At 48.2% G+C, this 15,393-nt stretch overlaps 1 protein-coding gene across 1 annotated transcript; it reads right to left on the bottom strand.

Moving 5' to 3' along the window:
• Positions 1–232: 232 nt before the first annotated feature.
• On the bottom strand, positions 233–11,189 carry LOC144610367 (prolactin-releasing peptide receptor-like). Its single transcript, XM_078428992.1, has 2 exons — positions 10,760–11,189; positions 233–4,482 (listed from the first exon to the last, which is right to left on the bottom strand). The coding sequence occupies exons 1-2, from the start codon at positions 11,182–11,184 to the stop codon at positions 3,846–3,848; spliced, it is 1,062 nt and encodes a 353-aa protein (XP_078285118.1). The 5' UTR covers positions 11,185–11,189; the 3' UTR covers positions 233–3,845.
• Positions 11,190–15,393: the final 4,204 nt, after the last annotated feature.

Raw genomic sequence — 15,393 nt, 5'->3', positions numbered from 1 at the left:
TAGGTGACGTTTCACAGAGTGCTGGAGTAACTCAGCGGGTCAGGCAGCATCTGTGGAGAACATGGATAGGTGACGTTTCACAGAGTGCTGGAGTAACTCAGCGGGTCAGGCAGCATCTGTGGAGAACATGGATAGGTGACGTTTCACAGAGTGCTGGAGTAACTCAGCGGGTCAGGCAGCATCTGTGGAGAACATGGATAGGTGACGTTTCACAGAGTGCTGGAGTAACTCAGCGGGTCAGGCAGCATCTGTGGAGAACATGGATAGGTGACGTTTCACAGAGTGCTGGAGTAACTCAGCGGGTCAGGCAGCATCTGTGGAGAACATGGATAGGTGATGTTTCACAGAGTGCTGGAGTAACTCAGCGGGTCAGGCAGCATCTCTGGAGAACATGGATAGGTGACGTTTCACAGAGTGCTGGAGTAACTCAGCGGGGCAGGCAGCATCCCTGGAGAATGTGCATAGATGGCATTTCGGGTCCCGATCCAAAATGTCATCTACTCATGTTCTCCAGAAATGCTGCCTGACTCGCTGAATTATTCCAGCACTTTGTGTCTATTTTTTTGTAAGCCAGTATCTGCAGTTCCATGTTTCTACATTCCCTTGGGCAGCTTACAACCCATTTATTGAATGTTGATTTCTCGAACTTCAAGTAACCCCTGCATTCCCTCCCTCTCCATCCCGCTCCCACCCAAGTCACATCAACTTTCCCCTTTATCATTGTTACTTTTTTGCATTTCTTTTTCATTTGTTCCCTTTCTCTACATCATTGTCTATATCTCTCGTTTCCCTTTCCCGTGACATTCAGTCTGAAGAAGGGTCCCGACCCGAAACGTCACCCATTCCTCCTCCCCAGAGATGTCGCCTGTCCCGCTGAGTTACTCCAGCATTTTGCTTCTATCTTCTTCGAGTGAGTTAGCCTTGGACTGATGTGCTGCTTGTGATCGCTACCTAGTGATCACTCTGGGAACTACACCTCAGGCAAAGCACAAAGAGGCTGGATTCACCGCCTTGGAAAGGCTGCCCCTGAGATTCCTATTAAATATTTCCCCTCTCACTTTAACCTATGCCTTTGGTTCTTGATTCTCCTACCCTTGAGAAAAAGACTCAGTGCCTTCACGCAGGCTCGGCAATCATTTCGCTCTACACATTCACTCAGTCCGCCTTAACCAACCTGATCTCCCGGTGGCTGAGCACTTCAACTCCCCCTCCCACTCCCAGTCTGACCTTACTATCATTGGCCGCCTCCAGTGCCATAGTGAGGCCCACCGGAATTTGGAGGAACAGCACCTTGTATTTCACTTGGGCAGCTTGCAGCCCAGTGGTATGAACATTGACTTCTCCAACTTTAGATAGTTCCTCTTTCCCTCTCTTCCCCTCCCCCTTCCCAGTTCTCCCACTGTCTTCCTGTCTCCACCTATATCCTTCCTTTGTCCCGCCCCCCTGACATCAGTCTGAAGAAGGGTCTCGACCCGAAACGTCACCCATTCCTTCTCTCCTGAGATGCTGCCTGACCTGCTGAGTTACTCCAGCATTTTGTGAAATAATTACCTTTGATTTGTACCAGCATCTGCAGTTATTTTCTTACAGTGCCTTCACCCGATCTATTCCCCTCATGATTTTATACACCTCAATCTCTCCCCATAGCCCAGGCCCTCCAGTACTGGCAACATCCTCACAAATCTTTTCTGCACTCATTCCAGCTTCATAGCATTTTTCACTGCACCAAAACCGAACGTAGTGCTCTAAATGCTGCCTCACCAAAGTCTGGTACAACTGTCATATGACATCCCAACTTTTTGTTCTGCCCCCCTCAGTTACAGTTAACATGACCTGTTCCCTTTATCATTGCTACTTTTTTGCATAACTTTCATTCATTTGTTCTATATCTCTACATCATCGTCTATATCTGAAGAAGGGTCTTGACCCGAAAAGTCACCCATTCCTTCTCTCCAGAGATGTTACCTGTCCCGCTGAGTTACTCCAGCATTTTGTGCCTATCTTCTACATTCACTACCCTGACTGATGAAGGCAATGGTGCAAAGGCCTTCTTCATCACCCTGTGTACCTGGACCGTCACTGTCAGAGAACCATGTACTTGTTTCCCTCGATCCATCTGCTCTACAACACTCCCCAGGACCATATCATTCACCGTGAAGGTCCTGCCCTGGTTTGACGTCCCAAAAGATCAACACCTCGCACTTCGTTTAGTTTAGAGGTACAGTGTGGAAAAAGGTCCTTCAGCCCACCAAGTCCACGCTGACCGACGATCACCCAAATGCTAGTTCTACCCGAAGAGTACTGTGTGCAGTTTTGGTCTCCAAATTTGAGGAAGGATATTCTTGCTTTTGAGGGCGTGCAGCGTAGGTTTACTAGGTTAATTCCCGGAATGGCGGGACTGTCGTATGTTGAAAGACTGGAGCGACTAGGCTTGTGTACACTGGAATTTAGAAGGATGAGAGGGGATCTTATTGAAACATATAAGATTATTAGGGAGTTGGACACGTTAGAGGCAGGAAACATGTTCCCAATGTTGGGGGAGTCCAGAACCAGGGGCCACAGTTTATGAATAAGCGGTAGGCCATTTAGAACGGAGATGAGAAAAAACTTTTTCAGTCAGAGAGTTGTGAATCTGTGGAATTCTTTGCCTCAGAAGGCAGTGGAGGCCAATTCGCTGAATGGATTTAAGAGTGAGCTAGATAGAGCTCTTAAGGATAGTGGAGTCAGGGGGTATGGGGAGAGGGCAGGAACGGGGTACTGATTGAGAATGATCAGCCATGATCACATTGAATGGCGGTGCTGGCTCGAAGGGCCGCATGGCCTACTCCTGCACCTATTGTCTATTGATTGTCTATTGATACTAGAGGAACAAGATGAACCGTTCCATTGAAATCGCCTATGCTGAAGTGTAGTACGCAAAGGAGCGTAACGTCTGCCATTTTAGTAGGCAAACCCGGCCGTTCGCTCTGCCTCTCGCAGTGTAATCAGTGTTATGGGGGAACTGTATGTGTGATGATACCATTAAAATGCAGAATATATCTTATCTATCAATTCACAGATTTTTGTTATTTTTCTTTTTAAATGTTTCTGCAAGTTTCTGCCTACTAAAATGGCGCCGTGACGTACTACGTTTTTTGGGGTCGAGTGGTCTATCTTGCTCTGCTCTGTAATCTTTGGTTCCACCCTGCACACTCGGGGCAATTAACAGAAGCTAATTAATCTACAAACTGTGCACGTCTTTGGAGTGTGGGAGGGAACCGGAGCACCCGGAGACAACCCACCCGGTCATGGGGAGAACGTGCTGCGCCACTCTGCCGCCCTTGAAGCATCGAGTATTTCAAGCATTGCCGACGGTTGAGAGGATGCAACAATGCGAGGTTGGGTGGGCAAGACCACACGACCTGCACCAGTCTGCACATTGACCAAGAGTTTCCCAAAGCCCAGTGACATCGGTGGTGGGGGGGGGGAGGGACGGACTAGGGTTGCCAACTTCCTCACTCCCAAATACGGGTCAAACGGTGATGTCACCGCCCCCGCACCCCACGTGACTTCACCCAGCCCAGGCTGCCGCCATTGGTGGAGCGGGAGCACGTGGCCGCTGGCTAGGTGAGGTCACTTGGGGTGCGGGGCATTGACATCACCCTTTGTCCCGTATTTGGGAGTGAGGAAGTTGGCAACCCTACTAATACGGGACAAGGGCGGTCCCGTACGGGACAAACTAATTTAGCCCAAAATACGGGATGTCCCGGCTAATACGGGACAGTTGGCAACCCTAGGGCGGACATCTGACCACCGAGGTCACGCCAGCAAGGGCAGGGGGAGATTGGGAAGTCCCATCGGCTGTCTCATAGGACGACGTTCACCGCAACGCAGTTGCTAGCGGGAACGACCTTCTTCTTCTTGCAGGTGAACATCTTCATCAGCTCTGCCCTGAATCGGTCGTGTAACCAGGCGTAGAGGAAGGGGTTGCAGCACGCGGAGGTCATGGCGGAGCAGTGGCACAGCAGCTGGATCAGGTTGAAGTAGTCCTTGTTGATCAGGCTGATGTCAATGTCGCGGATGATGTTGAACACATTGAGAGGGAGCCAGCAGGCGCCGAACACTGCCACCACCAGCACCAACAGGCGGAAGATCTTCTTGCGCTTCACCTTCTCCCAGCGCTCCTGGCTGTGGGTGGCATTGCCTGGCACCACCCGGTTCTTCAGCTTGAGGGTGATGCGGAGGTAGGACAGGGAGACGGCGGAGAGTGGCAGGATGTAGGTGATGACCAGCGTGCTGTAGGCATAGGCCAAGTGCTCCTTCTCCTCCCGCACCCAGAACTCCTCGCAGATGGTCAGGTCCTGGTCCTGGAACTCGATGTGGTATGTGTGAGCCAAGGCCGGGGCGGCCAAGGCACACGACATGAGCCAGAGCCCGGCCAGGATGTACGTGCAGCTCCCGATTGACAGCCGCCTCTTCAGCGGGTGAACTGTGGCGTAGTACCTGTTGGAGAAATGAGAGGAGTGTTTAACACATCGTAGCACCAAGCATTTAACACATTGTAGCACCAGGCGTTTAATGCATCGTAGCACCAAGCATTTAACACATCGTAGCACCAAGCATTTAACACATCGTAGCACCAAGCGTTTAGCACATCGTAGCACCAGGCGTTTAATGCATCGTAGCACCAAGCATTTAACACATCGTAGCACCAAGCGTTTAACACATCGTAGCACCAAGCATTTAACACATCGTAGCACCAAGCATTTAACACATCGTAGCACCAAGCGTTTAACACATCGTAGCACCAAGCATTTAACACATCGTAGCACCAAGCGTTTAACACATCGTAGCACTAAGCGTTTAATGCATCGTATCACCAAGCATTGAACGCATCGTAGCACCAAGCATTTAATGCATCGTGGCACTATTGCTCTTCATCCCTCTACTGAAACATGACTCAAACTACCTGCTTCTAATGCGCCTGTTCATGTCGGGAGGTTGACACCTGAACAGTGAATGACTGAATGAATGACTGAATGAATGAATGAATCAATGAATGAATGAATGAATGAATGAATCAATGAATGAATCAATGAATCAATGAGTCAATCAATCAATCAATCAATACCGAATCAGGTGCGGTCTCACTAGGGCCCTAGTGTACAGTTGTGTGCAGTTTTGGTCTCCAAATTTGAGGAAGGATATTCTTGCTATTGAGGGAGTGCAGCGTAGGTTCACTCGGTTAATTCCTGGAATGGCGGGACTGTCATATGTTGAAAGACTGGAGCGACTAGGCTTGTATACGCTGGAATTTAGAAGGATGAGAGGTGATCTTATTGAAACATGTAAGATTATTAAGGGATTTATTCACAAAATGCTGGAGTAACTCAGCAGGTCAGGCAGCATCTCGGGAGAGAAGGAATGGGTGACGTTTCGGGTCGAGACCCTTCTTCAGACTGATGTCGGGGGTGGGACAAAGGAAGGATATAGGTGGAGACAGGAAGATAGAGCTTCAAAGTGGACATACCTCGAAGAGAAATCGAAGTGGAGCAACCAGTAGTATGAAAATAACTGCAGATGCTGGTACAAATCGATTTATTCACAAAATCGAAGAGAAATCGCGGACACGTTAGAGGCAGGAAACATGTTCCCAATGTTGGGGGAATCCAGAACCAGGGGCCACAGTTTAAGGATAAGGGGTAGGCCATTTAGAACGGAGATGAGGAAAAAAAATTTCAGTCAGAGAGTTGTGAATCTGTGGAATTCTCTGCCTCAGAAGGCAGTGGAGGCCAATTCTCTGGATGCTTTCAAGAGAGAGCTAGATAGAGCTCTTAATGATAGTGGAGTCAGGGGGTATGGGGAGAAGGCAGGAACGGGGTACTGATTGTGGATGACCAGCCATGATCACATTGAATGGCGGTGCTGGCTCGAAGGGCTGAATGGCCTCCTCCTGCACCTATTGTCTATTGAATGAATGAATGAATGAATGAATGAATGAATGAATACTGAATGAATGAATACTTTGTCACATGTGCCAAGTCACAATGAAATTCTTTGTTTTACATACCCAAGGTATGCAAAGTGTCGCCACGTAAAGGGCGCTGACAAAGTTGCAAAGTATCCCGCACTGGGTCCTCCTTTGTTCCCGTCAGTGCGTCCTCCAGCTCCCTCGTGGCCCATCCGCGACCGCTGCCGCCCTCAACAACGGCCGCCAACCTTCACGAGAACCCGCTACCTCTCGGCGCCAATGACCCCGGGTTCAACCCTAACTATGGGTGCTGTCTGTGCGGAGTTTGTACGTTTGCACTAAATGCTATTCACGTTATTCCCTTTCTCCTGTATCTATACACTGTAAATGGCTCGATTGTAATCACGTATTGTCTTTCCGCTGACTGGTTGGCACACAATAAAAGCTTTTCACTGTAGCTCGGTGCACGTGACAATCAACAAAACTAAGAAACTAATAAAATAATAGTTAGATTGGGAAATCGGGACTGTACCACTTGAGGAAGAACTTTTTCAGTCAGAGAGTGGTGAAGGTGTGGAATTCTCTGCCTCAGAAGGCAGTGGAGGCCAGTTCGTTGGATGCTTTGAAGAGAGAGCTGGATAGAGCTCTTAAGGATAGCGGAGTGAGGGGGTATGGGGAGAAGGCAGGAACGGGGTACTGATTGAGAGTGATCAGCCATGATCGAATTGAATGGCGGTGCTGGCTCGAAGGGCTGAATGGCCTACTCCTGCACCTATTGTCTATTGTCTATTGTCTATTATGGAGGTCCGTTTTGAAAAAGACACAAAGTGCTGGAGTAACTCAGTGGGTCAGGCAGCATCTGTGGAGAACATGGATAGGTGACGTTTCACAGAGTGCTGGAGTAACTCAGCGGGTCAGGCAGCATCTGTGGAGAACATGGATAGGTGACGTTTCACAGAGTGCTGGAGTAACTCAGTGGGTCAGGCAGCATCTGTGGAGAACATGGATAGGTGACGTTTCACAGAGTGCTGGAGTAACTCAGCGGGTCAGGCAGCATCTCTGGAGAACATGGATAGGTGACGGTTTGGGTCAGGACCCTTCTTCAGACTGTTCAGAAGTTTGATAACAGGGGAAGAAGCTGAATAGTTAAAAATAAAGGCTTCTGAAGGTTGTGAAGATTGAACAAAACATGAAATGGGAACTCCATAGAGCTAACGCATCTCACGAAGGATTTGGACAGAGTAAATGAGGAGATGTGGTTTCCATTGGCAGAAAGATTGATAGCTGGATATCAGATAGACACAAAGTGCTGGAGTAACTCAGCGAGCAGGCAGCATCTCTGGAGAGAAGGAATGGGGTCTCAACCCGAAACGTTACCCATTCCTTTTCTCCAGAGTTGCTGCTTGTCCCGCTGAGTTACTCCAGCATTTTGTATCTATCATTGGTTTAAAACAGCATCTGCAGTTCCTTCGGACACAGTAACTTGACATCACCTGGTATAAACAAACCGTGCATGATTAGTGGTGCGATGTTTCACACATGGAGTTGCCGTGACAATAGACAATAGGCAATAGGTGCAGGAGTAGGCTATTCGGCCCTTCGAGCCAGCACCGCCATTCGATGTGATCATGGCTGATCATTCTCAATCAGTACCCCGTTCCTGCCTTCTCCCCATACCCCCTGACTCCGCTATCTGTAAGAAATCTATCTAGCTCTGGATGTGCCTTGGAATGTGCTGCCTGAAAGATGAGAGAAAGTAGATTCACGATGATTCTTAAATAAGGGAAGGGGTGAATACCTGAGGGGGAAATATAAGCTGATGAGGTTAGTGAGACTAGTCAACATCTCAGTCTACAGTCGTTTGACATGGAAAGGCCCTATGGAGCAACGTGTCTGTGCTGACCAAGATGCCCCATCAAAAATAGTCCCATTTGCCCATGTTTGTTTTAAATGTAGAGTATTTATGGACCACTGGGGCTGCTGAGAATAAGTTCTGGCCACTCCAGATGAAATCCCATTTTCTCCACAGCAGCCGAAGCCAAAGGAACTGCAGTCAATTGGACTCCAGTTCCCAAAGGCTTTCAAAAACATTGCACTAAGAGCTCCTTCTTTTGTTCGGTGCTGAGAGTACAACAAAGAGCTGAGAATTAGACGTCGCTTCGCTGCCCAGAGAGATGCATCAGGAACGCTGCAGAATTTTACAATACGTGGAAATCAAAGCTTCATTCATTCTATTTCGTACAGTCTGTGAGGGAACATTATCTCCGAAAAACACTTTTTGTTAAGAGCACACAAATGAATTAAGAGCACCAGTGGACCAGTGAGCCCCCAAGCTTGAACCAACATTTAATAAGATCACGGCTGTTCTTTAATTTAGAAATACAATGTGGGAACAGGCCCTTCGGCCCACCAAGTCCAGGCTTACCAACAATCACCCATACACTACTGAATAGAACAGAACAGACGGCAGCACAGTGGTAGAGTAGCTGCCTTACAGCACCAGAGATTCAGTGTCGATCCTGACTACGGATGCTGCCTGCGTGGAGTTTGTACGTTCTCCCTCTGACCGCGTGGGTTTTCTCCGGGTGCTCCGGATTCCTCCCACACTCCAAGGATGTACAAACCAGGTTTGTAGGTTAATTGGCTTCTGTAAATTGTGAATTGTCCCTAGGGTGTAGGATGATGTTAGTGTGCGGGGTGATCGCTGGTCGGCTAGGACTCGATGGGCCGAAGGGCCTGCTTCTATGTTGTATCGCTAAACTAAAACTGACATCTGAGCAACAGTAGAGTCTGCTCCTGTTCCTGTCTCCCTTGAAGAAGCTGTTCCAAATAGAGATACTACCACACTGGACAACCATCCATGTTCAGTGTGTGGGAGTACCTGTGGAACAGTGCCTAGCAGGACAGTATAGTTCATTCATCATTAAAAGATACAGCATAGAAACAGGCCATTCGGTCCATGTCAACCAATCATAGACAATAGACAATAGGTGCAGGAGGAGGCCATTTGGCCCTTCGAGCCAGCACCACCATTCAATGTGACCATGGCTGATCATTCTCAATCAGTACCTCGTTCCTGCCTTCTCCCCATACCCCCTGACTCCGCTATCCTTAAGAGCTCTATCCAGCTCTCTCTTGAATGCATTCAGAGAACTGGCCTCCACTGCCTTCTGAGGCAGAGAATTCCACAGATTTACAACTCTCTGACTGAAAAAGATTTTCCTCATCTCCATTCTAAATGGCCTACCCCTTATTCTTAAACTATGGCCCCTGGTTCTGGACTCCCCCAACATTGGGAACATGTTTCCTGCCTCTAATGTGTCCAACCCCTTAATAATCTTATATGATCACCAGCATGTTCTAACCTCACGGCGCCGGAGACCAGGGTTCGATCCTGACCTCGGGCGCTGTCAGTGTGGTGTTTGTACGTTCTCTCTGTGGCCACGTGGGCTTCCTCCGGGTGCTCCGGTTTCCTCCCACATCCCAAAGACATGCGGGTTTGGGATAATTGTCCTTCTGTAAATTGCCCCTAATGTGCAGGGAGTGGATGAGAAAGTGGGATCACATCGAAATAGTATGAACGGGTGATCGATGGTCGGCATGGACTTGGTGGGCCGAAGGGCCTGTTTCTGTGCTGTATCACTAAAAACAAAACCAGCAACACACGCCACGGATCGGGTCTCGAAACATCACCTGTCCATGTTCTCCACAGATGCTGCCTGACCCGCTGAGTTACTCCAGCACTCTGTGAAACGTCACCTATCCATGTTCTCCACAGATGCTGCCTGACCCGCTGAGTTACTCCAGCACTCTGTGAAACGTCACCTATCCATGTTCTCCACAGATGCTGCCTGACCTGCTGAGTTACTCCAGCACTCTGTGAAACGTCACCTATCCATGTTCTCCACAGATGCTGCCTGACCCGCTGAGTTACTCCAGCACTCTGTGAAACGTCACCTATCCATGTTCTCCACAGATGCTGCCTGACCCGCTGAGTTACTCCAGCACTCTGTGTCTATGCACAGATCTGCCACTTTCCTGTAGACCTGGGTGTCATGGTGCACCAGTCATTGAAAGCAAGCATGCAGGTGCAGCAGGCAGTGAAGAAAGCGAATGGTATGTTGGCATTCATTGCAAGAGGATTTGAGTTTAGGAGCAGGGAGGTTCTGCTGCAGTTGTACAGGGCCTTGGTGAGACCGCACCTGGAGTATTGTGTGCAGTTTTGGTCTCCTAACCTGAGGAAAGACGTTCTTGCCTTAGAGGGAGTACAGAGAAGGTTCACCAGATTGATCCCTGGGATGGCGAGACTTACATATGAGGAAAGACTGGATAGACTGGGCTTGTACTCGCTGGAATTTAGAAGACTGAGGGGGGATCTTATAGAAACATATAAAATTCTTAAGGGGTTGGAGAGGCTAGATGCGGGAAGGTTGTTCCCGATGTTGGGGGAGTCCAGAACCAGGGGTCACAGCTTAAGGATAAGGGGGAAGTCTTTTAGGACCGAGATGAGAAAACATTTCTTCACACAGAGAGTGGTGAGTCTGTGGAATTCTCTGCCACAGAAGGTAGTTGAGGCCAGTTCATTGGCTATATTTAAGAGGGAGTTAGATGTGGCCCTTTTTGCTAAAGGGATCAGGGGGTATGGAGAGAAGGCAGGTACAGGCTAATGAGCTGAATGATCAGCCATGATCATATTGAATGGCGGTGCAGGCTCGAAGGGCCGAATGGCCTACTCCTGCACCTATTTTCTATGTTTCTATGTTTCTATACACAGGACCAACAAAGGACAAATGTCCAGCCAGTGATTACCTGTCGACGGCGATGGCTGTCAGGGTGAAGACGGATACGTAGACGGTTACGGGCTGCATCAAGAAGACAAAGTAGCACATGAACTTGCCGAAGACCCAGCCGCGGGGGTGGAAGGCGTAGGCCAGCGTGAAGGGCACGCAGATGGTGCACATCAACATGTCAGAGAAGGCCAGGTTGCCGATGAAGAAGTTGGTGGTGTTGTGCATCTTCTTGGTCTTGCAGATGACGTACAGCAGCAGGTAGTTGCCGACGATGCCGATGAAGACCACCAGAGCGTAGCACGGCACAATCAGGGGCTTGTAGGCCTGGATAAGTTCCAGACCCGTGAACTGGGAGTAGTTGTTGCTGCTGTCTACCAGGGCAACCTGGTAGGTTGTGCTGTTGGTGGGAGAAACACCCCAGCTATCCATGGCTGTGGACAGCATCCTAATCCCCACCACCCCACCACCACCCCCTTCTGGCAGTAGCACCCCCCTTTACCCCCTCCCTCACCCCCTCCCTCACCCCCTCCCTCACCCCCCTCTCCCTCACCCCCCCTCTCCCTCACCCTCCCTCACCTTCTCCCTCTCCCTCTCACCCTCACCCTCTATCTCACCCCCTCCCTCACCCCCTCCCTCACCCCCTCCCTCACTTCCTCTCTCACCCCCTCCCTGAACCCCTCCCTCTCCCTCACCACCCTCACCCTCTCCCTCACCCCCCTTCCTCACTCCCTCCCCCTCTCTCACCCCCTACCTCTGCAATCCCACCTCCTTCACAACCCTCGATTGCTCACGCCTGTTCTAATGGCTTTACCTGAGGCAACTGATCCTTTGAATTTATATATGTCTGACCAGTCTTAGTATTGTGCCCTCCAACCACTGGATTGCAGGGAAGTCCTTAATATTAACTTGTTCTGTAGGGTTTGTACAGTTGGCCAGTGTAAACAGGGTAGGTATAGTCGGCCTTTCCCGTGTAAATTGGGTTCACTGCCTGCCAGTGATGCTTCTTTGCTCCTGCCTACATCAATGGCGTTCTATCTGGGACCCACAAGATTGTTGAGGTCCCAGTTCAGATGAAATTCCTTTCTTGACTCCTACAGAAAAAGAAACGGCAGAATCAGTGTATCAATCTCAGAGGTATTTCCTCAGAGCATCGTTACAAGGGGTGAGCACTGGAATTTGTATATGTTGCCATGAAAAGGCAACCAGTTTTCTCTTAATGTTTTAAGTCTGGGGAAAAAAACTGCAGGTGCTGGTTTAAATCGAAGGTAGACACAAAATGCTGGAGTAACTCAACGGGTCAGGCAGCATCTCTGGAGAGAAGGAAAGGGTGACGTTTCGGGTCGGGACCCTTCTTCAGGGGAAAGGGAAATATAGACAGTGATGTAGAAAGATATAGAACAAGTGAATGAAAGATGTGCAAAAAAGTAACGATGATAAAGACAATAGACAATAGGTGCAGGAGGAGGCCATTCGGCCCTTCGACCCAGCACCGCCATTCAATGTGATCATGGCTGATCATTCTCAGACCATTGTTAGCTGTTTGCGAGGTGGGAACGAGAACCTGGTGCGAATTGGTTGGGGGAGGGATGGAGAGAGAGGGACCGAAAGGTCACCCATTCCTTCTCTCCACAGATGCTGCCTGTCCCGCTGAGTTACTCCAGCATTTTTGTGTCTGTCTTCGGTTTAAACCAGCATCTGCAGTTCCTTCCTACACATTGCATCAGAACCATAAACAACTGCTGGAAACGCCGAGGTACGCTCATCACATTTTAGTTCAGAAGATAGACATAACAATGCTAGAGTAACTCAGCGGGACCGGCAGCATCTCTGGAGAGAAGGGATGGGCAGAGATGCTGCCTGAGCCGCCGAGTTACTCCAGCCTTTTGTGTCTAACTTCGGTGTAACCACCAGTGTCTACAGTTCCTTCCATCACAGACATAGACAATAGGTGCAGGAGTAGGCCATTCGGCCCTTCGAGCCTGCACCGCCATTCAATATGATCATGGCTGATCATCCAACTCAGTATCCCGTACCTGCCTTCTCTCCATACCCCCTGATCCCTTTAGCCACAAGGGCCACATCTAACTCCCTCTTAAATATAGCCAATGAACTGGCCTCAACTACCTTCTGTGGCAGAGAATTCCACAGACTCACCACTCTCTGTGTGAAACTGTTATCACAGTTTGAGACCAGCCCCAGTTCCCAATGAAACCCGCGTCAAACTTTCACTTTTCATTCAATTTTACCCAGATGGTATTTTTTTTGTTATTTTGCAATTATTGAGCGAGGTTCGAGTTCATGAAATAAAACAAACGGTGTACAAATCGATGTGCAATGTCAGAACGTGTCCAACACGTCCATTGTCGATGTTAGAATGGTGTGCAATGGCATTTTTGATGGATTTGCACATGATTTACACATAGGTCTGAAGACCTGAATTTCTTCAGTCTGAACAAGGGTCTCGACCCGAAACGTCACCCATTCCATCTCTCCTGAGATGCTGCCTGACCCGCTGAGTTACTCCAGCACTTTGTGAATAATTTACACATAGGTTTGTATCAATTCTTGCATGCCTCACCCCGCCTCGAACACACAACTACATTGAATTTAGGACATTATCTTAACGTCTGAGAATACATTGGCCAAATACATGCATGTTCGCACCCTTTACTGTTCTAATACTGTAGCGGCGGGGTTTACATTGGAGTGTCTCAGTGAGGGCGAATCCGCATTTAAAAAATAGCAACTGCAGATGCTAGTTTACCAAGGAAAAACACAAAGTGCAGGAGTAACTCAGCGGGTCAAACAGCATCTATGGGGAACATATTTTCTCCGGAGATGCTGCCCGAGCCGCTGAGTTACTCCAGCACATTGTCTTTTTCCTTTGTAAACCAGCATTTGCAGCTCCTCCTCTGTTTTAAATGCAGTGTCTTTCCTTGCATTTAAACACCCTGGACTCACCCAATGAATGGTCTTTCGCTCGCAGACCAGCCGTGCAGTGCCGGAGCTGTTGCCGTGGTCGTGGTCTCTGCTGATGTTGCCCAGATGTGCTGTGAATTGCCGACAGCTTCCAGCTTTGCAACTCCGGCAGGTTGCAAGGAATAAATACTGTAGTGAACATCCAAGCTCGTCTGCCGGTCACCACAGGAACTGCGCGCCCACCTCTAACCACCCAAACCCTTCCTCGCCGACCACTGGATCAGATAACATCACAACCCAAACCCCACACAGCAATCCGAAGGACTATTTCATACCTCAGCTCCTCCTTCTGTTGAAGTCTTCTCTCCATTCCTGTTGAAGTCTTCTCTCCATTCCTGACCCATTGCTCCTATCCTTTTTCAGGCAGGTTTACTAATGTTTAAAGGAAACATGACTGACTGATACATTTTATTAATTACTTTTATTACAGATTCAGATAAAAGACAAGACCATGGAATAAATTACATACAAAAGCACAATAAATTACATACAAGCACAATACATGGTTTAAAACCAAGATTTAAAAAAAAGATCAGTGTCCTACAAGGAGCCAACTGTACCAATGTCTCCACAATTGGGATTGGTAGCGTGTAGTGCTAAACCTTATGTTTGATAAAACCAAGATGATTTCATTTTCAGAGTCATTAATCCGGCAAATAAATTTATACATAAGATTCCTTAAGACAGTTTGTGAAGTATTGACTCCTGCAGCCACAAACATTTCACTGACACAACACCATCCAGGTCTCTTAAGTAATACTCATAAGTAACATTGATTTGATGGCATAATGAATGTGAAAAATAGACGTGAGCCTATTATACTTCCTATATCATTTTTTTAATGAATAAACTATATTTTTGAATAAAAACTCCCCTGTTCTAGGAAGCTTTTGGGAATTACATTTATTTAATCTTTTAAAATGGCAACGTTTCATAAAATATATTTTTTCAAGTGTGGTACTCAAAGTTCGTAAGTCACAGGAGCAGAATTAGGACATTCGGCCCATCGTCTACTCCACCATTTAAACACGACTGATCATTAAATTGATCTTGTTAGTCTTGTTAGTGTCAGAAAACCAGGTTATTAACTGAAGATAGACACAAAAAGCTGGGGTAACTCAGCGGAACAAACAGCATCTCTGGAGAAAAGGAGCGGCAACGTTTCGAGTCGAGACCATTCTTCAGACTGAGAGTCAAGGGCCTTCATAACAAGAGGAGTTGAGTATAGGAACAAAGAGGTCCTTCTGCATTTGTACAGGGCCCTAGTGAGACTGCACCTGGAGTACTGTGTGCAGTTTTGGTTCTCCCAAATTTGAGGAAGGATATTCTTGCTGTTGAGGGTGTGCAGCGCAGGTTTACTAGGTTAATTCCCGGAATGGCGGGACTATCATATGTTGAAAGACTGGAGCGACTAGGCTTGTATACACTGGAATTTAGAAGGATGGGAGGAGATCTTATCGAAACGTATAAGATTATTAAGGGGTTGGACACGTTAGAGGCAGCAAACATGTTCCCAATGTTGGGGGAGTCCAGAACAAGGGGCCACAGTTTAAGAATTAAGGGGTAGGCCATTTAGAACTGAGATGAGGAAAAACGTTTTCAGTCAGAGAGTTGTGAATCTGTGGAATTCTCTGCCTCAGAAGGCAGTGGAGGCCAGTTCTCTGAATGCATTCA

The sequence above is a fragment of the Rhinoraja longicauda genome, chromosome 36 (assembly GCF_053455715.1).
Source record: "Rhinoraja longicauda isolate Sanriku21f chromosome 36, sRhiLon1.1, whole genome shotgun sequence".
NCBI classification, from domain to species: domain Eukaryota; kingdom Metazoa; phylum Chordata; class Chondrichthyes; order Rajiformes; family Arhynchobatidae; genus Rhinoraja; species Rhinoraja longicauda.
The sequence above is the reverse complement of the archived record's forward strand: the minus strand, read 5'-3'. Positions and strand labels throughout refer to the sequence as shown.